This window comes from Solanum lycopersicum, chromosome 5, assembly GCF_036512215.1.
Source record: "Solanum lycopersicum chromosome 5, SLM_r2.1".
Classification (NCBI taxonomy): Eukaryota; Viridiplantae; Streptophyta; class Magnoliopsida; order Solanales; family Solanaceae; genus Solanum; species Solanum lycopersicum.
Genome location: NC_090804.1, coordinates 63,841,248 through 63,869,196, shown reverse-complemented (window position 1 = coordinate 63,869,196; position 27,949 = coordinate 63,841,248). Strand labels below are relative to the sequence as shown.

Here is a 27,949-nt window from a genome sequence, read left to right as displayed (position 1 = left end):
TTGAAGATTTTCAATTTTCAAGGTTATAGAGAGTAATTTTTAGTGTTAAATATCAGGTGTGGAGATATTGTAGAGTGCTGTGTTTTGTCTTAGACTTGAACCTTGAAGGTTTGTCCATATAGCATATATGATCAAAAGCTCAAGATTATCATTTTTTAAGGTTATCGAGGGTAATTTTAGTGGCAAATATTAGGCGTGAGATACTATAGAGCATTAAGTTTTGACTTTGACTTTGTCCTTGACCTTGACGGTTTGTCCATGTAGCATACGGGGGATCAAAAGTTCAAGATTATCCAAGGCTATTGAGTGTAATTTTTAGTGTCAAATATCAGGTGTGGAGATATTGTAGAGTGCTAAGTTTTGACTTTGACTTTGACTTTAAAGGTTTGTCCATATAGCATACGACGAATCAAAAATCTAAGATTATCTGTCTTCAGGTTATGGAGTTCAATTTCTAGTGTCAAATATCAAGTGAGGAGATAATGTAGAGTGCTAAATTTTGACTTTGACCTTGAAGGTTTGTCCATATAGCAAACGAGGGTCAAAAGTTGAAGATTTTCAATTTTCAAGGTTATAGAGTGTAATTTTTAGTGTTAAATATCAGGTGTGGAGATATTGTAGAGTGCTGTGTTTTGTCTTAGACTTGAACCTTGAAGGTTTGTCCATATAGCATATATTATCAAAAGCTCAAGATTATCATTTTTTAAGGTTATCGAGGGTAATTTTAGTGGCAAATATTAGGCGTGAGATACTATAGAGCATTAAGTTTTGACTTTGACTTTGTCCTTGACCTTGACGGTTTGTCCATGTAGCATACGGGGGATCAAAAGTTCAAGATTATCCAAGGCTATTGAGTGTAATTTTTAGTGTCAAATATCAGGTGTGGAGATATTGTAGAGTGCTAAGTTTTGACTTTGACTTTGACTTTAAAGGTTTGTCCATATAGCATACGACGAATCAAAAATCTAAGATTATCTGTCTTCAGGTTATGGAGTTCAATTTCTAGTGTCAAATATCAAGTGAGGAGATAATGTAGAGTGCTAAATTTTGACTTTGACCTTGAAGGTTTGTCCATATAGCAAACGAGGGTCAAAAGTTGAAGATTTTCAATTTTCAAGGTTATAGAGTGTAATTTTTAGTGTTAAATATCAGGTGTGGAGATATTGTAGAGTGCTGTGTTTTGTCTTAGACTTGAACCTTGAAGGTTTGTCCATATAGCATATATGATCAAAAGCTCAAGATTATCATTTTTTAAGGTTATCGAGGGTAATTTTAGTGGCAAATATTAGGCGTGAGATACTATAGAGCATTAAGTTTTGACTTTGACTTTGTCCTTGACCTTGACGGTTTGTCCATGTAGCATACGGGGGATCAAAAGTTCAAGATTATCCAAGGCTATTGAGTGTAATTTTTAGTGTCAAATATCAGGTGTGGAGATATTGTAGAGTGCTAAGTTTTGACTTTGACTTTGACTTTAAAGGTTTGTCCATATAGCATACGACGAATCAAAAATCTAAGATTATCTGTCTTCAGGTTATGGAGTTCAATTTCTAGTGTCAAATATCAAGTGAGGAGATAATGTAGAGTGCTAAATTTTGATTTTGACCTAGAATGTTTGTCCATATAGCATGAGGATCAAAAGTTCAAGATTATCAATTTTCAAGGTTATTATTGAGTGTAATTTCCAATGCCAAATATCAGGCCGCCTAGAGATATTGTAGAGTGCTAAATTTTAACTTTGACTTTGACGTAGAAGGTTTGTCCATATAGCATATGGTGGATCAAAAGTTCAAGATTATCAATTTCCAGGCTACCAAGTGTATTTGGCTTGCTCGGCACTGATTGGGCGACCTTGCTCGTATTGGTGTTGTGTCGAGCTGACAACTAGTGTAAAATTAACAAATTCATGATGGAAACAGATTGTATTTATATAGCCAATCCCGACTTATTTGAAACAAAAACTTAGTTGTAGCATTATGCCATAAGTAAGAAGCCTATCTAGAGATTTGATGAAAAAGGTAACGAATATGTTAGGAAAGATAAATCCTTCTCACTTGGTGGTAAGGAAAATCAATGAATAAAACAATTATACATTATGATCCTCTCAAAGAACACAATAATTTGTTCAATGACACTATCTCCCTAACATTTGAAAAGTCTTTCTAGATTAAACCTGACCTTTTCCTTTCCTAATTTTTTCGTAGTCTGCTTCAGCATCTTTCAACTGTTCTTTCAGTTTGGTTATTCCACTCTCCATCTCTTCCGCTGAACATCGCGCACGAGAAGGTCGATATGGTGTTAGAAAACGATACTTGAATTCTTTCAGAGCTTCAACACCACAAACCTATCCAAAAAAAAAAAAAGTTAGTAATATGAGTTGTCATTGGTTGGCAAGATTTTATGGCCAGTATACTCTTTGAATGCACCAAAAGGTAAACGGAAATATATATATATATATATACGTGTCTGTGGGTGTTCATGAGAGGAAGGTATCTTCATACCTCTTGTGGTAGCAAAGGCAGCTTAGTAATATTGAAGTCGTCATATAGCGTGTAGAACTGATCCAAGTATTTTTGTTGCATCCGCATTCTAGCCTTCAGCAACTGGGATTCAACAACTGAAAATAGTCACAAGTCAAATAGTTATGAATTCTCTTGCATTGGAACAGGTTATCATAAACAAAATGAGGTTAAGTGAGACTACGGAAATAGATTAAAAGGGAAAAACAATCGACGAAGTTTGTGTACCTTCTACATCATAGAGCACTTGGTTAATTATAATGTTGTGTGTATCGATCTCAAACCTAGTGAGTTCCTGAACAAGTCTTTCAGTCTCATATAGAGAGAGGAATTCCGGAATGCAAACACAAACAAACGTCGTCATGTCCTATAAGAAATGTGGTGTTTATTCATATACAGAACTCAGAACAAGTAAAACTGAGAACATAAAGAAGGTCACTGTTCAGCTACTAGTACGAATCACTCAAAGAACATTCTGGAAAAAAAAAAACACAAGTGTAGATAACACATATTGCACTTCATCTTAGTAGATTTTCTCCACAATCTAAATAGAAGGATCACCAGAATATGTATTGTGATTATTTAAGCTTTCATCCATATAAATAGTCTCTTTCTAATTCAAAACATAAGTAACTGTTGTCAGCAATCAAGTTCAGACATTAAATTAACTGAATAAATATTCAACTGGATTGAAAAACTATTTTCTACTGAAACTACCAACGCCTCAAATAGTGCATGAGCATTCCTACAAGCTATAGAAAATGCATGACTCTACAAACTCTGGACTAAATTGTCCCTATGTCTCCACCTAGAATTAATGAATACAAAACAAGTTCTTCAGAAAAGTAAATGAGCATTATTAGGAGAACTCTTACGGGATCCTTAAATTGTCTGTTCACTTGTTCAATAATATCTCTCATGGCTTCCAGCTTGCCTAGAATTGCATCCTCTCCAAATTCATCATCAACACCAAACACACGAGTCATCTGCGATTGACAAATACTTTGTATTAATAATAGATATACACAAACACATAATCCACTTCCTACAATCTGGCTTGAATTTTCAGGCTTGCAGATGAAACTAGCAATAATTTTGCACACATTTCTCGTAACCCCCTTATAATCTTGAGCTTTTGATCCTCATATGCTATATGGAATATCGTAGAGTGCTAAGTTCTCTCCTGTTTTTTTTCGGAGGGAAGGGGATGTTACCTGACTTAGAACACCACCAAATTTGCTCTTCAAACTCATTATTTTTGCAAGCCCCTTCTCTAATGTTGATGGGAACTGTAACAACCGGAGAGTATGTCCCGTTGGCGCTGTATCAAACACTATCACAGAGTAATCCATCGTTCTCACCAATCTAAAAAGAAACAAATCAAGTGTGTACTGAAGTCCACGTGATAAAGAAAACACCAGAATGTACATAACCAGAAAACACAAGAGTTCATATTTGCTTCTAGATCTCAACAAATACTAGCATATAAGGACTATCAATGTACCATAACAGGATGAAAATTACCAGTGAAAACTGTTACTAGATGATCAGCTATATATGGTTCAGATGTCCAGGAAAAGGAAAAGCAAGATTCAATTGGAATTAACGTAAACCCCACTATCCTGTTTCATTTATAATTAGCACACATGTATTCCGAAGTTGAACAGCCTGGCTCTAAACTTCTAATCTTAGTTTGCCTGATAAGCATGTGACAGCCAGCTTGATCTTTACAGTTTCCAGCATAAATCCCAAACAGTTAATTGCAGTGATCCTCTTCAAGTTGCTTAATATACTTGTATCATAATATCACCAGAATAAAGCCAAAAATCATCCGAATTGCAGTTACTACATCCAATATATATACTTGAAAACTTTTTTTTAACTTCATTTTTGGGGAAGAGAATCCATAAACCCAAATTTATGTGTCATGAAAAAATGTGACTTACTTTAGCATCTCAGCAAAACTCATAGCTTCATCAATTCCTGGAACTGCATTCGCCAAATCTGAGAAAAAACCGTCCACTCCTTCTGAACCACCTTCTTCATTCTCTATAGATGGATCAACTTCCTATAGAACAGAACTTCAATTATAAAATCATTACCCCGTAACAGCATATCAGAACAAAATTGACCATAAACTGAAAAAACTAGATAATTTGATAAAGTTAAGCGTAAAATTCTCTTTAAAATCACTGAAATACATAATTCAACACACATTACAGTCGACAACGAGTATTACTCAAAATTTAAAAGGATGAAGCTTCAACTCCCCACCTGAGCGAAAAGAAGTTACGTAATAGGGAAAAATCGTCCCCCTATAATGAAATTTTTGTCATTTTTCATAATTTCTCAAGACTTGCAGCAATTAAACAATAACATCAAGGTTGCATTTCGTTTGAAGGAATGTTTCACATGGATAACATTCTCTCTAGAAAATGATCAACCTTCCTATCCATTTTTTTAGTGTTCGGTTGGCTACAAAATCCAGGTAACAAATGGTTCATGGTACAAGATGAACAATAACTTGAGATAGTAACCTTAATCAATGGAACTAGTTACACAAAAATTAAAGCAATTAACATGTTAAATTACAGGAATATTGTAAATAATCAGTGTATATACGTCAAATACTAAGATTGATTGAATCAGGAAAAAAAAATGAATATGGAAAGCGGGTAGGTTAGGGTACCATGGCGTACAAATTGGTGAATCCATTAACAACGGTAGGAGTTTTGGCGAACCGCTGTTGAAATGCATCGCTTAGATTGTGAGCTGGATCAGTGGATATGATTAGAACAGAAGATCGGACCTGAGAAAGAAGGATCCCTAAAACAGAACTGCACGTCGTTTTTCCAACACCGCCTTTACCGCCAACAAATACCCATTTCAGTGTATCTTGTTCCATTAGGTTACGCACTGTACCTTCTGGTAAATCTGGATTATTCCAAGCCATCAATACTTTTCCACCATTAATCATCCTTCATCTTTTTCGACACTCCATATTTCAACATTTATCTTTTTCTTTTTCTTATATCCCTTTAATATAAATAATTTTAAAACTTTAATAAATTACAATCATAATTTTACTAAATATAAATGTTATAGATGGTAGGATCACTTTAGTCTTTGATAAAGGTACAAATTGTTGGTTGCTAAGGTTTATAATTGTTGTGACTGATCTTAAAGTTTAAACACTCAAAAATCAAAACTAATATTATAAATATTTAAGTTATATTTTCTTTAACATAAAAAGTAAATATTCAAATCAAAATTCTCATATCCAAACACAGATGTCTAGCAGATTAAAAGTCATAATTAGATAGTATCTTACTTCTGACTTTTGATCTTATTTTAATTTATTTATTTTGGTCTAAAATAAGTACTTAAAAACACTTTATAACCTTACAAACACCTCAAATAAAAAACTACTTAAAAATCAAAAAATTCTAAATATACCGTTTTAGTGAGTAAACATTTCCAATTTTCACTAAATTTATGACTTGCTTTGCATTTTTTAAAAATAGAGAGTTCTGTTTATCTAAGCATTTGATGTTCAAAATTAAAGTCACATGTAATTGCTTGGGTTATATAGTTCTCTTTTATGTTCAAAATTTCATATAACTAACTAGTTTTAGCCACAGAGAAATCAGACACAGAAAACAGAATCTATCAGCATTGTGAATTTGTTCTAGCTAGCAATACCAGTACTATTATGAGTAATAAGGCATTGGATCCTTAGCATACAACACGCGGCGTTGAAACCATTGCAAGTTCTTAGCATTCCGAAAAAATGGCCTCTGCAGTAGATCTACAACTGATGGCCTCTTCGATTCTTTGGTAGAAAGACAATCCAACACCAACTCCTCAAACTCTTTCGAAAACTTGTTCATTCTATTACATTTCACTAACTGCATCTTGTCCTTCAAATATCCCATTACTTTCTTTGTTTTCCCTTTCTTTTCTTCTTCATGATACTCCTCAAGCACATCTTCCAACTTATCTGGCAAACTTCTCGACCTCTCTATCTTCCTAATCAAACCCTCCAGTTCTTCGCGATGACTTATTCTTAAATTTCCATACGCTAATTCCAGTGCTGTTATACCAACTAACCAGATATCAGATTTAACACTGTAGTTCTCATCATTATGATCTCGAGATAATGAAACAACTGGATTTCTAATCTCATTATCAGAATCATAAAAGTATAAATGGAATATCTCCGGTGCAGCAGCCCAATCTGCCAAAAATGATAGATCTAGAATCTGTTTAGGAAAATTCACAAACACAAGTAAAATTATTGACTAATAACACAGTTTCAACAACTTAATTTAACTAACAAATTGAAACCTTACCGGAGGTCCACCACGTTTTCTTCCTTTTAGGCCAAGGTATGGTTGATTGCCTGTTTCTGGTCGGCGTTTCAGAACGATAGGCATTTCCAGATCCGATTCGTAAATCGTTGTTGCATATCCCAATTTGATTTCGACATTCAAAACAGATCCCGGTTTGAAATTAACGTAGATACTCCCAGCACTGAAACGCTTATGAACTCGACCGGAAAAATGAAGACCAAATAAACCTAGAAGCGCTTGTTTAAGAGCAATAGCAATACAGTCCTCTGGTAATCCGTTCTGAAATCGAGTTGACAGAATGTAACGGAGCGATCCTTCTGACATATAAGGAAATGCAACACAGTATCCATATCTGTATTTTTGAATACACCATCTCTCGACGTGAATCATGTTCGAATTCCGCACCGATTGTTGCGCCAGCTTGCTTTTATAGACATCACATCCTGGTTCGATGAACTTAACGGTGGCGTATCCTGTAGGAAGGAGACGGCCTTCGATGATGGATTCGGCGGTGTAGTAACTAGCTTTGTAGATGAAATGGGAATCGCAAATTCCGATTACTTTTTCGAGGATGTACTTTGTGCCGGTCAATGTATCAATGTAGATAGTTCCGGGCATAGGACGGTAGGCTAATTTGCCGCCCCTGCCGCCTGTAGCCATTTTTTCCAGTGAGTTATTTTTTTATTGATGGGAAAATTATGAAGAAGAGGGAAGTTTACAGAGTATTTATATGATGAACAGAGTAAAAGAAATTGGAGCCAATAAGCAGTTAGAAATGGCGCGCATAACCTATTTCAGTTATCTGTTTTTTTTTTGTTTTTTTAGTAATTCAACTTTATATTAATTACTAAAGTGTAGAATATCTACGAAGATGAAGTCCAGTTAACTCGATTGGCCTTCCGTGATTAAACAGACGCATAAAACATCAAAGCTATAACGAAATTATCCAACTATATCTGTACAATGAGTTTAAAATAAGTAGCTTTGAATTATAAGGTTCTAATTCGAAGGGTTGTTCTCGTGTTGCATATGTAGACCACTTCCATTGCTATGTCTTCTTGATATCTAGTTTTCTTCTCGAATATCTTTTTGTTTCTTTTTAATCTTACATCCTTACTATCACCATTAATGATCCTTCATCTTTTTGGACATGTTATTAAATCTCCATTAACAAAACTCGTTAATTTAATTAACTAATTTCTTTTGTTTTTGTGTCACGTGTTTTAAGTGAAATTTTTTATATGCCCTTTATTATTAATATAAATAAATCAATTTCTTTTAAAGGTTTAATGAATTAGAATTATGATCATATCATATTTTACTAATCTACATAAAAATATAAATGTTGCACGTAGGATGACTTTAGTCTTTGATAATTATCAAAAAGGTACAAATTGTTCATAATTTTTGTGACTTGTCTTAAAGTTTAAAGACAAAAAAATCAAAACTAATATTAAAAAGTTTAATTTGGACTTATTTAAGTTGTATTTTCTTTAATGTAAAATGTAAATATTCAAATCAAAATTCTCATATCCAAACACAGATGCCTAACAGAGGGGTGTCAACTTCTTTTCCTTCCTAATAACAATCAACTAATCGGTACTTAAAAGACATAATTAGATGGTATCTTACTTCTGAGTTTTAATCTTATTTTAATTTTTTTTTGGTCTAAAAAGGATACTTAAAAACACTTTTATAACCTTCCAAACACCTCAAACAAAAAACTACTTAAAAATCAAAAGCATATAAAAATAAGTTGATTCAAATAGACATTAAATTGATAACGTGCCTTAGCTTTAACCTCACACAAATTTAAATATACCGTTTTAGTAAGTGAACAATTGCATGGTGACTTGCAATTTTTACTAAATTTATGACTTGCCTTGCATTTTTAAAAAATAAGAGATTTGATACTAACATTCTTCTAATCTAAGCATTTGATGTTCAAAATTAAGTCACATATAATTGCTTGGATTATAAAGTTTTCTTTTATGTTCAAAATTCATATGATCATTTGAAAAAAAGAAAACTAGCTCCCTTGTTCAAATAAACTAATCAATTCCTTCACTCAAAAATTATCATCACATATAATCCCAACAACTAACTAGTTTTAGCCACAGAGAAATCAGACAAACAAAACAGAGTATCAGTAATAAGGCATTGGATCCTTAGCATACAACACGCGACGTTGAAACCATTGCAAGTTCTTAGCATTCCGAAAAAATGGTCTATGCAGTAGACCACCAACTGATGGCCTCTTTGATTCTTTGGTAGAAAGACAATCCAACACCAACTCCTCAAACTCTTTCGAAAACTTGTTCATTCTATTATATTTCACTAACTTCATCTTGTCCTTCAAATATCCCATTACTTTCTTCGTTTTCCCTTTCTTTTCTTCTTCGTGATACTCCTCAAGCACATCTTCCAACTTATTTGGCAATCTTCTCGACCTCTCTATCTTCCTAATCAAACCCTCCAGTTCTTCACGATGACTTATTCTTAAATTTCCATATGCTAATTCCAATGCTGCTATACCAACTAACCAGATATCCGATTTAACACTGTAATTCTCATCAATTTCAGATCGAGATGATGATCCAGCTGGATTTCTATTCTCATTATCAGAATCATAAAAGTTTAAATGGAATATCTCCGGTGCAGCAGCCCAATCTGGCAAAAACGATAGATCTAGAATCTGTTTTCGCAAAATTGATAAACACAAATAAAATTATTGACTAATAACACAATTTCAACAACTTGATTTAACTGAAAAATTGAAACCTTACCGGCGGTCCACCAAGATTTTTTCCTTTTAGGCCAAGGTATGGTTGATTGCCTGTTTCGGGTCCGCGTTTAAGAACAGTTGGAGTTTCCAGAGCCGATTCGTAAATCGTTGTTGCATATCCCAATTTGATTTCGACATTCAAAACAGATCTCGGTTTGAAACTAACGTAGATACTCCCAGCACTGAAACGCTTATGGACTCGACCGGAAAAATGGAGATCAAATAAACCTAGAAGCGCTTCTTTAAGAGCAATAGCAATACAGTCCTCTGGTAATCCGTTCTGAAATCGAGTTGACAGAATGTAACGGAGCGATCCTTCTGACATATAAGGAAATGCAACACAGTATCCATGTCTGAATTTTTGAATACGCCATCTCTCGACGTGAATCATGTTCGAATTCCGCACCAATTGTTCCGCCGCCTTGCTTTTATAGAAATCATATCCTGGTTCGATGAACTTTACGGTGGCGTATCCTGTAGGAAGGAGACGGCCTTCGATGGTGGATTCGGCTGTGTAGTAACTAGCTTTATAGATGAAATGGAAATCGCAAGTTCCGATTACTTTTTCGAGGATGTACTTTGTGCCGGTCAATTTATCGATGAATATATTTCCGGGCCTAGGACGGTAGGCTAATTTGCCGCCGCCGCTGCTGCCGCCTGTAGCCATTTTTTCCAGTGAGTTTTTTTTTTCTTGATGGGAGAATTTATGAAGAAGAGGGAAGTTTACAGAGTATTTATATGATGAACAGAGTAAAAGAAATTGGAGCCAATAAGCAGTTAGAAATGGCGCGCATAACCAATTTCATTTTTTTTTTATGAGTAATTCTACTTTGTATTAATTATTAAGGTGTAGAATATCTAGGAAGGTGAAGTCCAATTAACACGATTGGCCTTGCGCGATTAAACAAACGCATTAAACATCAAAGCTATAACAAAACTATCCAACTATATCCGTATGATGAGTTTAGAATAAGTAGCTTTGAACTATAAGGTTCTAATTCGAAGGGTTGTTCTTGCATTGCATATGTAGACCACTTCCATTGCAGTGAGTGAACTCTTCTAGAAGCGATTTAAAAATATGAGCAGGTTGCGATCTCCCTTTTGAGTCGTTGCTAATAGTATAGTTCCTCCTTGTGTAACCATTGAGGATTCGTAACAAGATGATTCTAGAAAAAGATCATTCCTAGAAGATATGGTTTTGGGCTCATTTGTCTGTTGGTCAAGGATACATTTAACATTCATGGTGAGTCCCCATTTGAATAATCTATCTACCGCGAGTAATTTTCCCTGCAGCATCAATTGTAATATGAATTTGCGTTATATATAACTCCATTTCTAAATTTTGTTCATTTCCATGGCACTCTAGGATAGTCAACAAGCAGTTTATAGTAAATAGTCCTAATGGTGTACTTCTGTTAGGGGTCTTTGGCGTTTTCTTTTTCTTTACTTTTTACTCGTCACTTTTAACATATCAAGAATAATTAATATTTCTCTCCATAATTTACCTTTAATAGTAATTATCTGTTCTCTAAGATCTAAACTTAAAACATTAACAAAATCCTAGAAGATGAAGAAGCTAGAAATGTAATTCCCCTTTTGAGCAATGAAGTGTTTAAAAACATGAACTACTACAGTATGACATTTCTATGTAACAATATGCTCTTTTTCTGATCTTTATCTTCCACGAATCGTTCATCATCCGATATCAGCAATAAGCCATTGGATTTTTTGCATACAACACGCGGCGTTGAAACCATTGCAAGTTCTTAGCATTCCGGAAAAATGGTCTCTGCAATAGATCTCCAACTGATGGCCTCTTTGATTCTTTGTTAGAAAGACAATCCAACACCAACTCCTCAAACTCTTTCGAAAACTTTCTTTTACCTTTCACATACTTCAGTTTGTCGTTAAAATACACCACAGCTTTCTTCATTTTCCCTTTCCCTTTCCCTTTCCCTTCTTCTACGTTTATCTCCTCAAGCACATCTTCCAACTTATCCGGCAATCTCCTCGACCTCTTTATCTTCTTGATCATTGCCTCAAAATCTTCGCGATCGCTTATCCTTAAATTTCCATATGCTAATTCCAATGCTGCTACACCGACTAACCAGATATCGGAATGAACAGTGTGGGCATTATCATCTTGATATAGAGGTGATGGAACTTGACTTAGTTCCTCCTCATATTTCGAATAGAACACCTCCGGTGCAGCAGCCCATTTGTACAACTCGCCTAGTTCTAGATTCTGTTGAAAATTCATAAACACAAGTAAAATTATCGACTAATAACACAATTGATTTCAACACCTTAATTTAACTAACAAATTGTTTATTACCGGGATTCCACCAGGATTTTTCGGTAGAATGGCAACAGTTGAGTCAAGGCCAAGTTCTGTTGCGTGACTAACAAAAAGAGGAGATTCCAACTCTGAATCGTAAATTGTTGCTGCAAATCCCAATTTGATTTCTACATTCGATTTGAAATTAACATAGATATTCCCAGCACTGAAACGCTTATGAACCAGACCCGAAAAATGAAGATCAAACAAACCTAGAAGCGCTTGTTTAAGAGCAATAGCAATACAATCCTCTGGTAATCCGTTGTGAAATCGAGTTGACAGAATGTAACGGAGCGATCCTTCTGACATATACGGCAATGCAACACAAAATCCTTGCCTGAATCTCTGAATAAGCCATTTATCGAAGTTAATAATATTCGAATTACGGATTGATTGTCCAGCCAGCTTGCTCTGACGAATTTCTTGTCCAGGTCGGATGAACTTGACAGTGGCATAACCGGAAGGAAGGAAACTGTCGTGTTCGATCCAATCGGGTGTGTAGTAACAAGCTTTGTAGATCACATCCAAAAGATTGTAGTTGTGTGTAGGCCGCAGTTGGACGCATTTTCCGATTATTTCTAGGAGAACGTACCTAGTGCCGATGTTTTGATCGATGAAGACCTTTCCGAGTCCTGGATCGTAGGTGAATTCGGGTATGGACTTTTTCCGGGGGGCATAATGGCGGCGGTATTCAGCCAAATATTCCAGGCTCGCTGCTATTTTTTGTTGAAGATCCATAATGATTCAGGAAGAACAAGAAGAGGAGGGAAGTTTACAGAGTATTTATATGATGAAAAGGCCGTTACAAATGGCGCGCATAACTATTTTCCACCTTTTTTCTTTCCTTTTCATCGGAAACTAAGTGTAAAATTATCATAAGGTAGATAAGTATTGTTGAACATTTCATAATAGTATATAGTAGACGACTATTGTTAGACAGAGAGAGTACTGAATATGATGAAGAAATTACTAATATTGAGGTTAGTTATGCTTGAATTAATTTTTTTTTAATCAACATTTAAAATATTAATAATATCAAAGTTAATATGTATTATTTTATTCAATACGTTCTACCAAATGTCTGATAAGTATGATGAGGGTTGTTCAATTGTTTCATAAGGTGATTTTCCTAGCTAATCCAAATAATTTTCCCTTAACTGAGATCTTTTTTTATTTTTTAAAAATATTTTATTTACTTTATTATTATTATTAGGGAAAAGGGTCTGATTTACCCCTAAACTTTGTCATTTAGAGCTGATATACCCCTTGTTATGAAAGTGCCTCATATATACTCATACTTGTAAACAAATGGCTCACATATACCCTTTTTTCTCTAACGAAAATGAAAAAAATAATAATTTTATGCTAAATTTTTATTATTTTTTTCTAAAAAATATAATCCTATATGAGTAAATTTAATCCTCGTCAAAGATATTTTTTGTGACTTTTTTTTGTTTCAATGACTAATTTATAATTATTATTTTGAATCAAATTTATTTATGTTTCACTAATATTCTTGTAAAACTTATTGTAGATGACCAAATTTTTTCTTCGAATACGAAATTAAATGACAATACACAAAAAAATAGTTTAATTTTTTTCTATAAACTAAGGAATGTAAGAAAAAAACAAAATAAGAATAAGAAACTCAAATAATTATAATAAAAGAAGTCAAAAAATAATTTATGTATGAAAAAATTAAAATATACCTTGAACTTTGATAGAAGAATCATATATACTCCTAAATAGTTTTTTTTAAAAAAATTAGAACTAATAAATATAAATTTAAAAAACTAATTTTTTAACTTCCGTTAAATGAAGAGTATATGTGAGCCATTTTGTAACGGCAGGGGTATATGTGAGCCGTTTGTACAACGGTAAGGGCATATATGAGCCACTTTTATAACGAGGGGTATATCAGCTCCAAATGACAAAGTTGAGGGGTATATCAGACCCTTTTCCCTTATGATTATTGTATATTTTACGTAATTTTTAAATATATAAATTTTATTTTTAAAAAATTTAAAGATTATCTATCTGGATTCATGGGTAAAAATTTAAAATTTAACTCTCAAAATTCAAATGATGTCATATAAATTGGGACAATGAAAATTGTACATTAAGTAGTAATATTAATTCTTCCCAAATAGCTAAGAGGGAGTGTTGAAAATTTTGCTTTTGAATTCACAAGTTGTAATATGAATTAATTTGTGATTTGTTATACCCACATCCAAACAATTAAACATAAATTTGTAGTTATGGTAGATAGTTAGTATAAACTAGTGGGAGAAACACTAATCGTACAGAGGATATTCAATATTTGTATTGGAGTTCGATTTTAACTATTTCAAATTCGTATTGTGTAGGGTCCTGTTCAAGTGGTTAGTTAGTTAGATTAGCTAACACTTGGATTCTATATAAACAGATCAATGTGCAGTCACTAGTCCAGATAACAGCAAAATGGACACCGTCTCTTTGATGTTACTGTGCATATTCTGTTAGATGAAACGTGGAGAACTACGATGAAAAATGCTAGCGCATACACTCGGTTACTACGATTCAACTACAAAAAACAGATTAGATTTGAGAAAACAATCATTCATACATTCATATTTCAATTATTGAATAATTTACATAATTCGAACATAAAACTTGAATTTCTACATATATTCCTACAATGTCAAGGGGTACTCGGATAAAATATTATGGCAGGGCCTGTCTCTATTAGCTCTAGAGTCATTAATTTGAACATAAACTTTGAAATAATAGGATTCCAACATAGCCAAATTTCATCACCAACACCCAATACGCGATCATTGATCAATGTCATGCACGATAGACAGTATTCATCACTACGCAGCTTCCTAAAAGTAAAACTTACATCTTCGTATTTCTTCTCTGTTACATCCCACAAGCCAACATGCTCCACATTCCCGTTCATTAATGTGCATATTCTGTTAGGTGAACTACAATGACTAATGCTAGAGCATACACTTGGTTACTAAAATTCAACTACAAAGAAAATTCAGATAAGTAGAATCGAGGTTTCAAGAACGATACAAAAGAACTTTTGGAGATCCAACAGCTCGAGTTATCACAAGACATTCAAGATTGTGTAACCATACATTTACAGAATTTCAACATAAAACTTGGAAAAACAAGTAGATCATCGTAGCCAGATTTTCGTACTCTATTTTACAAAGCTATGATCCTATTTCTTGAATCGTTTACAGAATTTGAACATAATATCCCAATTTCTACAAATGAATCAGCCACTTTTTTTTATTATTAAGTAATTTGAACATAAAATTTGAACATCTAGGATCCCAAAACAGCCCAATTTCATCACCGACCCCCAATTTGTTATTGTTGAACAATTCAATGCACGAAAGAGCATAGTCATCGTTGCACAGCTTCCATAAGTAAACATGCTCACCTTCATACTTGTTAGGAGCATTATCCTCCGTTACATCCCACACTTGAACATACACCCCGCACCCGTTCACCAGAATTTTTGCCATGTCCAGTGTCCAGTATCGAATAATGTACTCAAACGTCTCGATATATGGAATCAAGAGGGCTCCTGCCTTAATCTCATAACTGGTGATCTTTATCTTGATCTGCCATGGGTTTTCCAGATCGATTTTGGGGGGAGGATATATATCCCTAATCTCAATTAGCTCTTGAGTCACTACGTATGGAGTGTTGTTACGTTTGCAAGCTTCTTTTGATGGAAAAAAGTTGTAAAAAAAGGTCTTCTTAAGGCTACGCAAAGGTTTTACAAGAGCATATACTTCCTTTTCACTCATTTTGTTGACGATCAACAATTTTAGTCGGAAATTGAAGAAGAAGAGGGAAATTTATAGGATAAACAGAGGCCGTTACAAATGGCGGGGCATAACCACTTTTCAGTTTTCAGTTTTTTTCTTTTTTTCTTTTTTCGCTTATACTTTTTCTAAATTATTTTTTATGCTGGAACTAAATTATTTTTTTAATCATCAACAATGTTATGGTTTGTATTAGATAAATAAGAATAATATTCAATATCATGAATTGGTAATGTTGAAACTACATAGAGATTAATTATGATTGAATTAACTTTTTTTTTTTTTATCAATAACTGTACTGTTTGTGTTAAATGAATAAAAATAGTATTGAATACGATATATTAGAATTGAATTAGTAAATCTAGTTCTACTAACCTACAAGGTTGATTTCGGTCAAATATGTGTTGAATTTAGAATATAAGACATATTATGTTCATCTCAATTTAGGTACTAATATTTTTAAAACAGAAAAATATCATATTTGTTTTTATATTCTCAGAAAAGCGTTATATTTGTCATATTTTTTTTATATATATTTGATTATGTCATCCAACTCAAGACACATATTTTTCATTGGACTATTACATTTTACGTTAACCTTTTTATCATCTGATATTTTAATCTTGAATATCTAAAATTAACTTTTCCGTCGTTTCATAAAATCTAATGGTTGTATTATTTTTTCTTTCTTATTTTAAAAATGTCATTTTCTTTTGAGTCGAAACTCCTAGCTTTTTTAGTAAATTTCTTTGATTTTATACATTTTATAAACAAAAAATTTCACTAGAGATACAATTTCGAACATGGTTGAGGTTGGATAAAATTGTTGAACTCAGAGTTTAATAAATTTTGGATTCTAAAATCCTGCAAACTAGAAACATCTAACTTAAGTACAAGTCTTGGGTTTTATCGTCACTTATTTCATGTTTAATTTGACGTATAAATTATTTTTAAAATACATATTTGTTTCAATTTATTTATCCTGCAACCAAAAAATAAAATAAAATAACAATAAGCTCTTTTAATTCTGCGGCAAATTATTGTCATAAAAGTATATAGTGACAATTGAAGGTATGAAATGTTAGATATACCCCTTAAATATCATCGCTTTTCATGCCAAAACAAATCCTCCTCCTATAATAATACAAAGGAATCACACAGACTAAATTAAAAATCATAATTAATATTCCAATTTCATAATCAAATTTTCGAAAATAATACTAACAAAAAAAAAGACTATGGTATGTTGTTTTTGGTCCTAAATTCTACGAGAAAGTAATTTGAACATAAAATTTGAACATCTCGGATCCCAAAACAGCCCAATTTCATCACCGACCCTCAATCTGTTATTGTTGAACAATTCAATGCACGAAAGAGCATAGTCATCGTTGCACAGCTTCCATAAGTAAACACGCTCACCTTCATACTTGTTAGGAGCATTATCCTCCGTTACATCCCACACTTGAACATACACCCGCACCCGTTCACCAAAATTTTGGCGAGGTCCAATGTCCAGTACTGAATAATGTACTCAAACGTCTCGATATATGGAATCAAGAGGGCTCCTGCCTCAACCTCATAACTGGTAATCTTTATCTTGATCTGCCATGGGTTTTGTAGATCGATTTTGGGAGGAGGGTACATATCCCTAATCTCAATTAGTTCTCGAGTCACTACATATGGAGTGTTGTTACGTTTGCAAGCTTCTTCTTCTTCTTTTGATGGAAAAAAATTGTAAAAGAAGGTCTTCTTAAGGCTAAGGAATATCTTTTGATCAGACATTGAAGAAACAATACAATTCGCCAAATGAATATTACGCACAGAGAGATAGACAGAGGCAGGAAATTAAGCTTGAATTTATAAGAGTAAACTCTAGGTTTTAAATTATTTTCCTAAAACAGAAAAAAATAATCCTTATTTTTGGTGGGAAATTTTTAAAATTATTCTATTTATTCCAATTTGTTTGTATTTTGACTTAGTATGGAATTTAAGAAGATATAGAAAAAATTTCAATCTCGCAGTCTTAATTGGTATTTGACCAAAAATCCTGAATTAGATTTCAAAACAATTGTGTTCAACTTTTATTTTACCATAAATTAGATTGTCTTTAAAAAAAAACCCTTATCTACACTGTTTCTCGAGTTGCTAATCATGGTGTGTGTTAGATTTAAGACCATGGTTCTCGGGGGATCCCGTTTCTCAATCGGCAAAGCTGCTTCTTCATTGTAAAAAAAGGTCGACATTGAAGAATCCAAAAAATATTACGCAGGTGAGCTTCAATTTATAAGAGTAACTCTTAAAAAATTAGGTTTTGAATTATTATTTCCCCACTTTGAGAAAAAAATATTATTATTATTATTATTATTTTTGGTATGAAGTTTTTAAAAATATTTGTATTTTGACTTACTATGAAATTTAAAAAAAAAACAAAAGGTCTTGATTGGTATTTTGACAACAAATGAGTTAATAACTTTGACGTTCACTCAACTATCAATTGTTTTTATAGAAATTCACTTCACTTTCATTTTCAACTCAAAAATTACTTAACTATAACTTCTTTGCACAGAAAGTCACTCAACTTTCATTTTCAACTCAAAAGTCACTCAACTATGACTTATTTACACAGAAAGTCACTCAACCTATTTAATTATTTTTTCATTAAAATTTAGTGGCATGAAATTTTAATTATTAACCAAAATTTTAAAAATCAAGTTTTCTTGATTTTTTCTTTAAAAATCAAGTGACGACTCTAACAAAGTTGAAAAACTTATAAAAATATTTTTCTTTCTGAAAACGTACAAAACATATATAAATTTCTAATACTTATAACTTTAAATTCATTAAAATTTTAGTTTATATAAATCCCTATCTTACACTTTTCACTCCTCATTATTTTCCTTGATTGGAAACATACAAAATAGTCTTTAATATATTTCATTAATTTTCTACACTTTATAAACAAGTATTTTCTGAATTGTAGAACGTTTGACCTGAGAAAGTAATTTGAACATAAAATTTAAAGATCTCAGATTGAAAAACAGCCCAATTTCATCACCGACACCCAATTTGTTATTGTTGAACAATTCAATGCACGAAAGAGCATAGTCATCGTTGCACAACTTCCATAAGTAAACACGCTCACCTTCATACTTATTAGGAGCATTATCCGTTGTTACATTCCATACTTGAACACACACCGCACCCATTCACCAAAATTTTAGCGAGGTCCAATGTCCAGTATCGAAGAATATACTTGTTGTGCGAAATTTGAGATAATACGAGAAAATATATAAACGCGAAAAACAAGACAACAGATTTACGTGGTTCACCAATAAATTGGCTACGTCCACGGGAAGAGAGGGAGCAGTTTTATTATGGAGAGGCAAAAACGGAATTACAAAATAGGGTTTGCCATAGCGTCTATATATATATAGTGCTAAGCTACGCCCTAACAGGCTTGGGCCCAACATACAGAATTGACAGAAAATTAAGGGCCCAATACAACAACAGCGAGACCCCCGTCCTTTCTGTTTGTAACGGGTCCGATTCAAGGCATTCAACAAATCTCCACCTTGACTTGAATTCTCCGAACAGATTCTTCAGACGCACTATGATAGTGCCAAGCCTCCCCCTCTTCCTCAGAGTTGCCCCGCAGGGCAATTAACAGCTTCTAATGTTGAGCAGGTCCAAACAGTGTTGAAACTTGCTCTGTGGAACCGGCTTTGTGAACATATCAGCAGGATTATCAGCAGTTCCTACTTTCTTCACCTTGATTCTCTTCTCACTTCTTAGAAAATGATACCTTACGTCAATATGCTTGGTTCTCTCATGATGGACTTGATCCTTGGCTAGACAAATTGTGCTCAAACTGTCACAATACACCGTAGCCTGATCATGATGTAGACCAAGATCACTAACCAGCCCTTTCAACCAAATCCCTTCTTTTGCAGCCTCTGTCAAGGCCATGTACTCCGCTTCCGTAGTAGACAAAGTCACTGTAGGTTGCAAAGTTGCCTTCCAACTGACGACAGATCCTCCAAGGGTAAACACATAGCCAATCATCGATCTTCTTGTGTCAACATCTCCAGCATAGTCAGAATCAGAATAGCCAGTAACCAAGCACTGAGTATCACCTCCATAAATGAGACCAACGTCAGATGTACCTCTAAGGTACCGAAAAATTCTCTTCACAGCCTGCCAATGTTCTTTCCCTAGTTGTCCCATGAATCTGCTCACTACACTGACTGCATGTGCTAAATCTGGCCTTGTACAGACCATAGCATACATCAAACTTCCTACGGCACTGGCATAAGGGACTCGTGACATATACTCCTTCTCTTCTTCTGACTGTGGAGCGAACATGGCAGTGAGATGGATATTGGCAGCACTGGGGGTATCAATAGGCTTAGATGAAGACATGCCAAACCTCGCCAAGACCTTTTGAATGTAGCTTCTCTGTGACAAGAAAAGTTTCCTTCTCTCTCTGTCTCTAATGATCTCCATCCCTAGAATCTTCCGAGCGGCTCCCAGATCCTTCATCTCAAACTCAGCACTAAGTAAACCCTTCAGCTTCTGAATGTCATACTTCTTCTTTGCAACTATCAGCATATCATCTACGTAAAGCACCAGATAGATGAATGAATCATCCTTGAGCCTATTGTAGTAGACACAACAATCATATGAGCTCCGAGTATAGCCCAACTTCACCATATAGCTGTCAAACCTTTTGTACCACTGCCTTGGAGACTGCTTAAGTCCATATAAGGACTTCTTCAACTTGCAGACGTGATTTTCCTTCCCTGGAACTTGGAAACCATCCGGCTGAGTCATGTATATCTCTTCCTCCAACTCTCCATGTAGAAACGTTGTCTTCACATCAAGTTGTTCAAGCTCCAGATTCTGATGTGTAACTATCGCTAGTAACACTCGGATGGAAGTATGTCTGACCACTGGTGAGAAGATCTCATTGTAGTCCACTCCCTCTCTTTGGTTGAAACCTCTGGCAACAACCCTGGCTTTATACTTGACTCCTTCTGCTGGTGATATCCCTTCCTTCTTCTTGAAAACCCATTTGCAAGTAATAATCTTTCTCCCCGAAGGCTGTATGACTAAATCCCATGTCTGATTCTTTTGTAGGGACTCCATCTCATCTCCCATAGCAGCAAACCATTTTTCAGAATCAGGACTTAAAATGGCTTCTTTGTAAGTAGACGGCTCAGATGTATCTACCTCTTCAGCAACCTGCAGTGCATAACCCACCATGTCCTCAAAACCATACCTCGTAGGTGGCCGAACTCTAACCCTCCTTGGCCGATCTTGAGCTATACTCTGATGGATATCTGATGGCATAGATTCTGAAATATCAGTTTCTGTCTGTGGCTTTTGATCCTCCTCTTCAAGTTCTTTCAAATCACTCTCGTTCTGAATGACTTGAAACTCCACCTGTTTATCAAGACTCCCAGTTTCTGACGTAGTTGTAGGCTTCACAATGGTTCTAAGCAGAGAACTTTCATCAAAGACAACGTTCTTGCTCATAATAACCCTCTTTTCTGCTGGAGACCAGATTCTGAAACCTTTCACTCCATCTCCGTAGCCCACAAATACTTCCTTTTTAGCTCTTGGTTCTAACTTACCTTCACTGACGTGATAGTAAGCCGTACAACCAAAAGCTTTTAGATTTGAATAATCAGCAGTTTTTCCTGACCACATCTCCATAGGTGTCTTGCACTGTATGCCTGTATGTGGTCCGCGGTTAACCAAGTAGCAAGCTGTACTAACCGCTTCTGCCCAGAATCTTCTATCTAGCCCAGCATTAGAGAGCATGCACCTTGCTCTCTCCAGAAGTGTTTGATTCATCCGCTCAGCTACACCGTTTTGCTGTGGTGTATTTTTGACTGTACGATGTCGAGCAATCCCTTCATCCTTACAGAATTGATCAAATTCAGACCAGCAGAATTCCAGCCCATTATCAGTTCGCAATCTCTTGATCTTCTTCCCTGTTTGATTTTCCTTCAAAATTTTCCACTCCTTGAACTTCTGGAAAGCTTCACTTTTATGCTTTATCATGTACACCCAAGTCATCCTTGAGTAGTCATCAATAATGGACACAAAAAATCTGCAGCCTCCCAAAGACTCAACACGGCATGGACCCCAGCAATCAGAATAGATATAATCAAGTGTGCCTTTTGTTCTGTGAATGGCCTTTGGAAACTTGTTGCGATGTAGTTTTCCAAAGACACAATGTTCACAAAACTCTAGGCTCTTAACCTTATGACCAGCAAGAAGATCCTCCTTTGACAGAATTTGCATCCCTCTTTCACCCATATGACCAAGTCTCATGTGCCATAACTTAGTCATATCCTCCTGGTGAACTTCTGACGATGTAACATGGGCTGAACCTGTAACCGTGGAACCTTGTAGAAAATACAAAGTACCACGCATGACACCTTTCAGAATCAGACTTGAACCCTTCCAGACCCGTAAGACTCCATCTTTTCCCGACCAGCTGAATCCCTTGCTGTCCAAAAGACTGAGAGATATCAGATTTTTCGTCATCAATGGAACGTGCCTGACCTCGTTCAATGTGCAGAAGCTACCGTCATGTGTCCTTATCTTGATCGAGCCTGTCCCAACCACCTTGCAGACAGAACTGTTGGCCATCGAGATGCTGCCTCCGTCTACCTGCTCATAAGTCGTGAACCACTCTCTCCTAGGACAGATGTGATAGGATGCCCCAGAATCGAGAACCCACACATCTGAATAATGAGTGTGCTCATCCGCAACTAGGGCAATGTCTTCTTCAGAATTGGTGTATTCTTCAGCAACAGTAGCAGAAACTGATTGTTTTTCCGATTGCTTCTTCTTCTTCGGACAATCAAATTTCCAATGTCCCTTCTCCTTGCAGTAATTACAAACATCATCCGGCTTTGCACCCTTCGACATCGGCTTATTTTTCTTTCCGCTGTTTTTCCTTCCCTTTCCGCTACTGGTGAACAGCCCGGAAGGCTGTATGTCCGTATTTGTGCCGTTAGCCTTATGCCGTAATTCCCTGCTATGAAGGGCTGATCTGACTTCTTCCAGCGACACAGTATCTTTCCCAACAATGAACGATTGAACAAAATTCTCAAATGACATTGGGAGAGATACTAACAGAATCAGGGCAGCATCTTCATCCTCGATCTTCACATCGATATTACGCAATTCTAATAACAAAGTATTTAATTGCTCTAAATGTTCCCTGAGTTGTGTACCTTCAGCCATTCGTAAACCGAATAGACGTTGTTTCAGAAGCAGCTTGTTGGTTAGAGATTTTGTCATGTACAAACTCTCCAGCTTCAACCACAGACCAGCAGCAGTCTCTTCATCTGAGACCTCCGTGATGACGTCATCCGCGAGACACAGCATGATCGTCGAGTGCGCCTTTTCCTCCAGAATCGCCATCTCAGGAGTAACGACGGCGTTCTTGTCTTTCGACAACGGCGCCCAGAAGCCTTGCTGTTTCAACAAAGCCCGCATCTTGATCTGCCATAAACTGAAACTGTTCCTCCCTGTGAATTTATCGATTTTCACGTTCAAAGCAGACATCTCGAATTCTCCAAGAACACCGATTAACCGAGAGGCTCTGATACCAATTTGTTGTGCGAAATTTGAGATAATACGAGAAAATATATAAATGCGAAAAACAAGACAACAGATTTACGTGGTTCACCAATAAATTGGCTACGTCCACGGGAAGAGAGGGAGCAGTTTTATTATGGAGAGGCAAAAACGGAATTACAAAATAGGGTTTGCCATAGCGTCTATATATATATAGTGCTAAGCTACGCCCTAACAGGCTTGGGCCCAACATACAGAATTGACAGAAAATTAAGGGCCCAATACAACAACAGCGAGACCCCCGTCCTTTCTGTTTGTAATGGGTCCGATTCAAGGCATTCAACAATACTCAAATGTCTCGATATATGGAATCAAGAGGGCTCCTGCCTCAACCTCATAACTGGTAATCCTTATCTTCATCTGCCATGGGTTTTCCGAATTGACTTTTGGGGGAGCATATATGTCCCCTATCTCAATTAGCTCTCGAGTCCTAGCTACTTATCTGGCAATCTTCTCGATCTCAAAATCTTTGCGATTGCTTATTCTTAACTGAGAGTTCCCCTCGAGAATGTGTTGGCTGAACTAGCATGAATGGCTCAAGAAGAGCATTCCATGGTAATGTCATATATCGTGCAAATAAGAATTTCGACTGCCAGGAGAAGAGTTTTTACTTACATCAGTCATTTACGCCAAATGCAGGTATATATATACTTGCACGGCACAACAGTTCCCTTTTGTTTGCAGTTAATTAGTTGATATTAATCAAGTGGTTAGCTAGTTGTGTCTGTTATGAGCTAAACAGATTAGTGCACTCACCGTCTCTTTGATGTTACTGTGCATATTCTGTTAGATGAAGTACAATGAATAATGCTAGCGCATACACTTGCAAGTAAAAGAAAAAACAGAAGAGGTGAATGTTTATGTGATTGAACAATTCCACAATCGTTAGAGAATAGACATTATTAGGAAGCTTCCTAAGACTAATAGTTTCACCTTCATACTTCTTACGGTAATTCGTCCCCATTATATTCAACACACAAACATGCTCCACCATACCCGTTCACCAAACTTTTGGCCTTGTTCAATTTCCAAACGTCTCAAAAGATGAAATCTCCAGTTGACCTTGAACAATATTTTGAGCGGTGATGTGCCTTAAACTCGAATCAAATATCATGACACGGCCCGTCTCTATTAGTCAGTACCTCAAATGTCTTCTTCTTACAAACCTTTGAAATTAATTTGAATATGAACTTCGAAATAATAGGATTCCAACATAGCCAAATTTCATCACCAGCACCCATTCCGCGATCATTGATCAATGTCATGCATGAAAGAGAGTAGTCATCACTATACAACTTCCTAAAAGTAAAACTTCCATCTTCATACCTATTAGGCCATTCGTTCTCTTCCATGACATCCCACAAGCCAACACACACCGTGCTCCCGTTCACCAAACTTTTTGCCAGCGCCAACTTCCAGTATGGAAGAATGTAATCAAACGTCTTGGAAAATGAAATCTGCAGCTCTCCAAAAGTGAGATCTTGGCTGGTAATCTTTTTAGTCATGTGCCTTATATTATTCGAACAATATGTACAGGCAGGGCCTGACTCTAATAGCTCTCGAGTCACTACCGGTACTGGTGTCGTGTTGTTAACTTGGTAATTGAATATCTTCTCCCAAGAAACCTTACAAAGTACTTTGAACATAAACGATTGAAATCTTGGATCCCAGTAGAGCCCAATTTCATCACCAAATCCCAAATCGTAAACATCGAACAACCCCAGGATCCATAGAGAATAGTCATTATGATTAGGCAGGTTCCAAAAAATAAAACCTGCATTTTCCTTCGTTAGATCCCACATACCATAACCCGTATACACAGCCCCGTTCACTAGTCATTTGGCATTGTGCATGTTCCAGTATGGAAGAATGTAGTCGAACGTCTCCAAATGTGAAATCACCAGATGTCCTTGATGGAGAACTTCAGGGGTAATGCTTTTCGTGATCTTCCATGGGTTTTTCTGATCGAAATTGATGGGAGAGCCTATCTCTACTATCTCTACTACTTTCGAATTCGATGTCATGGGATTTAAAAAGATTTTCTTCTTCCTCCAAATGGGATGATCCATTTGGTGATCAAGAAATTGAAAATTTGGGAGACAATTTTAGCGGGAAATCATATATCTATCTTTTTCTTCTGGAAACTCATTTCTCAACTTAAGCCTATTTATAGACCAAAATGGCAAGCAACAAAGTATATACTATTCACTTTGGTGCACAATTAATTTATGGGAAAACCTCAAATATGTCACTAAACTTTCAGAAAAAACTCATTTATGCAAAAAAAAAACTCATTCATGTCATTATTTTTTAACTATGATTTTGCAAAACCATTTTTGACACGTGGTCAATTATAATTCGGCCACGTCATCAATTTTTTTAATCTAAAAAAAAATCAATTTTTATTCAGAATTTTGATTTTTTTTACTGAAAAAATTGATGACGTGACCAATTATAATTCGACCACGTCATCAATTTATTTAATAAAAAAATTGATTCAATTTTTTTTTCAGAATTATGATTTTTTAATCATAATTCGAAACTGTGATCACATTTTCACAAGACATTCGAAACTGTGATCAAACAGCTCAAGGATCCTGTATATTTGACAGGCTTTTTTTTTTTTTTTTATCATAATAGAGATGATGTGTTGGATCACTGACGAGGGAGGTATTCATCAACTTTATGATTAAGGAACTGGCCGGTAATCTTCCACCAGTGACTAATCTTCAGTTACAGAAGAACATGTTGTAAGACCTTTTCAAGAACGATTATACAACATGTTTTACAGCAAGACATTCAATTCTTAGCTATTCAGGCACTAACTGTATAACCATACATTGAAGCACTAACATCTCATCGAATAACAGAAATGTCAGCCAATCTTTTCTTGCAAATACAAGTACACATTAACAAAGATAATTCTTGAATCATTTACAGAATTTTAACATAAAACTTGGAAAAACAAGTAGATCATCGTAGCCAGATATTCGTACTCTATTTTACAAAGCTATGATCCTATTTCTTGAATCGTTTACAGAATTTGAACATAATATCCCAATTTCTACAAATGAATCAGCCGCATTTTTTTTATTATAAAGTAATTTGAACATAAAATTTGAACATCTCGGATCCCAAAACAACCCAATTTCATCACCGACCCCCAATCTGTTATTGTTGAAAAATTCAATGCACGAAAGAGCATAGTCATCGTTGCACAGCTTCCATAAGTAAACATGCTCACCTTCATACTTGTTAGGAGCATTATCCTCCGTTACATCCCACACTTGTACATACACACCGCACCCGTTCACCAGAACTTTTGCCATGTCCAGTGTCCAATATCGAATAATGTACTCAAATGTCTCGATATATGGAATCAAGAGGGCTCCTGCCTCAACCTCATAACTGGTGATCTTTATCTTGATCTGCCTCAACACATTTTGGACACCCTTAAACAAAGTCTCCTATCCTAGCGGTTTCTTGGGCCCATGCATTGCAAAATGCGCACACGCGCACCTATTAGAATAATTTCAAATTAGAGACCTACAACTTTAAAATATAATCAAAAACAAGTAAATAGTAAATTTTAATCATTTTTTCAATAAAATTTAAAAGTAATTATTTAATTTAAATTTAATAAGAAAATTCTATTTTTTTTCCTATACCGCTATTAAAAGTGAAAAAGACTCTATATAGAATATACAAGTGATTTCATCATAAACTGAATTTTCTCATTCTCTTTTTTCTTTTTCGTTCACTTTCTATTAAATAAACTTGAAAATTCAAGCTAAATCTTACGTGATATAATTTTTAAAAATTTAGTATATTTTTTCATTAAATACATTTAATTGTTAATGTTACATAGTTCGATTTTAAAATTTTAGTGCACCCATTTGTGACTACGGCACTGATCATTCATCATATTTTTTTGATATATTTGATCATGTCATCCAACTTAAAACTATATTTCTCAGTGGACTATTACATTTCACGTTACCTCTTTTATTATCTGATTTATTTTTTTTTATCTTGAACACCTTAAATTAGCTTTTTCAACGTATCATAAAATCTCATAAGAGTGAAAAGCTAATGGTTATTATTTTTTTCTTTCTGTTTTAAAAAATTGACATTTTCTTTTGAGTCGAAACTCCTAGCTTTTTTACAATTTGCACTCCCTCATTATTTTTCCTTGATTGGATTCATACAAAATAGTTTTTAATAAATTTCGTTGATTTTCTACATTTTATAAACAAGAAATTTCTTTAGAGATACAATTTCAAACATGGTAGAGGCTGGATAAAATTGTTGAACTCAGAGTTTAATTTTGGAATTCTAAAATCCTGCAGACTAGAAACATCTAACTTAAGTACACGTCTTGGCTTTTATCGTCACTCATCTCATGTTTAATTTGAAGTATAAATTATTTTTGAAATTATTTTTAAAATACATATTCATTTCAATTTATTTAG

The 27,949-nt window shown here is 34.9% G+C and overlaps 4 protein-coding genes across 4 annotated transcripts; all 4 read right to left on the bottom strand.

Annotated features, from left to right (window-relative positions):
* Nucleotides 1–2,030: 2,030 nt before the first annotated feature.
* On the bottom strand, nt 2,031–5,608 carry LOC101249366 (ATPase GET3A-like). Its single transcript, XM_004240030.5, has 7 exons — nt 5,209–5,608; nt 4,466–4,587; nt 3,734–3,884; nt 3,395–3,505; nt 2,748–2,886; nt 2,502–2,617; nt 2,031–2,344 (listed from the first exon to the last, which is right to left on the bottom strand). Exons 1-7 carry the CDS (start codon nt 5,494–5,496, stop codon nt 2,168–2,170), a joined length of 1,104 nt encoding a protein of 367 aa, XP_004240078.1. The 5' UTR covers nt 5,497–5,608; the 3' UTR covers nt 2,031–2,167.
* Nucleotides 5,609–6,170: 562 nt separating this feature from the next.
* Nucleotides 6,171–7,627, bottom strand: LOC109120339 (serine/threonine-protein kinase BLUS1-like). The gene is made up of 2 exons (XM_019214008.3): nt 6,872–7,627; nt 6,171–6,781 (listed from the first exon to the last, which is right to left on the bottom strand). Exons 1-2 carry the CDS (start codon nt 7,529–7,531, stop codon nt 6,230–6,232), a joined length of 1,212 nt encoding a protein of 403 aa, XP_019069553.1. The 5' UTR covers nt 7,532–7,627; the 3' UTR covers nt 6,171–6,229.
* Nucleotides 7,628–8,934: 1,307 nt separating this feature from the next.
* LOC112941512 (serine/threonine-protein kinase BLUS1-like) lies at nt 8,935–10,395 on the bottom strand. Its single transcript, XM_026030993.2, has 2 exons — nt 9,658–10,395; nt 8,935–9,566 (listed from the first exon to the last, which is right to left on the bottom strand). The coding sequence occupies exons 1-2, from the start codon at nt 10,321–10,323 to the stop codon at nt 9,018–9,020; spliced, it is 1,215 nt and encodes a 404-aa protein (XP_025886778.2). The 5' UTR covers nt 10,324–10,395; the 3' UTR covers nt 8,935–9,017.
* Nucleotides 10,396–11,229: 834 nt separating this feature from the next.
* Nucleotides 11,230–12,826, bottom strand: LOC109120306 (serine/threonine-protein kinase BLUS1-like). Its single transcript, XM_019213969.3, has 2 exons — nt 11,992–12,826; nt 11,230–11,901 (listed from the first exon to the last, which is right to left on the bottom strand). Exons 1-2 carry the CDS (start codon nt 12,730–12,732, stop codon nt 11,362–11,364), a joined length of 1,281 nt encoding a protein of 426 aa, XP_019069514.2. The 5' UTR covers nt 12,733–12,826; the 3' UTR covers nt 11,230–11,361.
* Nucleotides 12,827–27,949: the final 15,123 nt, after the last annotated feature.

Excerpts from the sequence above, each read along its gene's own strand:
- LOC112941512 (XM_026030993.2), bottom strand. The coding sequence starts at position 10,323 with ATGGCTACAGGCGGCAGCAGCGGCGGCGGCAAATTAGCCTACCGTCCT. Across the intron at positions 9,567-9,657 it reads AAAATCTTGGTGGACCGCCG|ATTCTAGATCTATCGTTTTT; the intron begins GTAAGGTTTCAA and ends TTGCGAAAACAG.
- LOC109120339 (XM_019214008.3), bottom strand. The coding sequence starts at position 7,531 with ATGGCTACAGGCGGCAGGGGCGGCAAATTAGCCTACCGTCCTATGCCC. Across the intron at positions 6,782-6,871 it reads GAAAACGTGGTGGACCTCCG|ATTCTAGATCTATCATTTTT; the intron begins GTAAGGTTTCAA and ends TTTCCTAAACAG.
- LOC101249366 (XM_004240030.5), bottom strand. The coding sequence starts at position 5,496 with ATGATTAATGGTGGAAAAGTATTGATGGCTTGGAATAATCCAGATTTA. Across the intron at positions 3,885-4,465 it reads AGTTTTGCTGAGATGCTAAA|ATTGGTGAGAACGATGGATT; the intron begins GTAAGTCACATT and ends GTTTCTTTTTAG. Across the intron at positions 2,345-2,501 it reads TGCCTTTGCTACCACAAGAG|GTTTGTGGTGTTGAAGCTCT; the intron begins GTATGAAGATAC and ends TTTTTTGGATAG.
- LOC109120306 (XM_019213969.3), bottom strand. The coding sequence starts at position 12,732 with ATGGATCTTCAACAAAAAATAGCAGCGAGCCTGGAATATTTGGCTGAA. Across the intron at positions 11,902-11,991 it reads AAAATCCTGGTGGAATCCCG|AATCTAGAACTAGGCGAGTT; the intron begins GTAATAAACAAT and ends AATTTTCAACAG.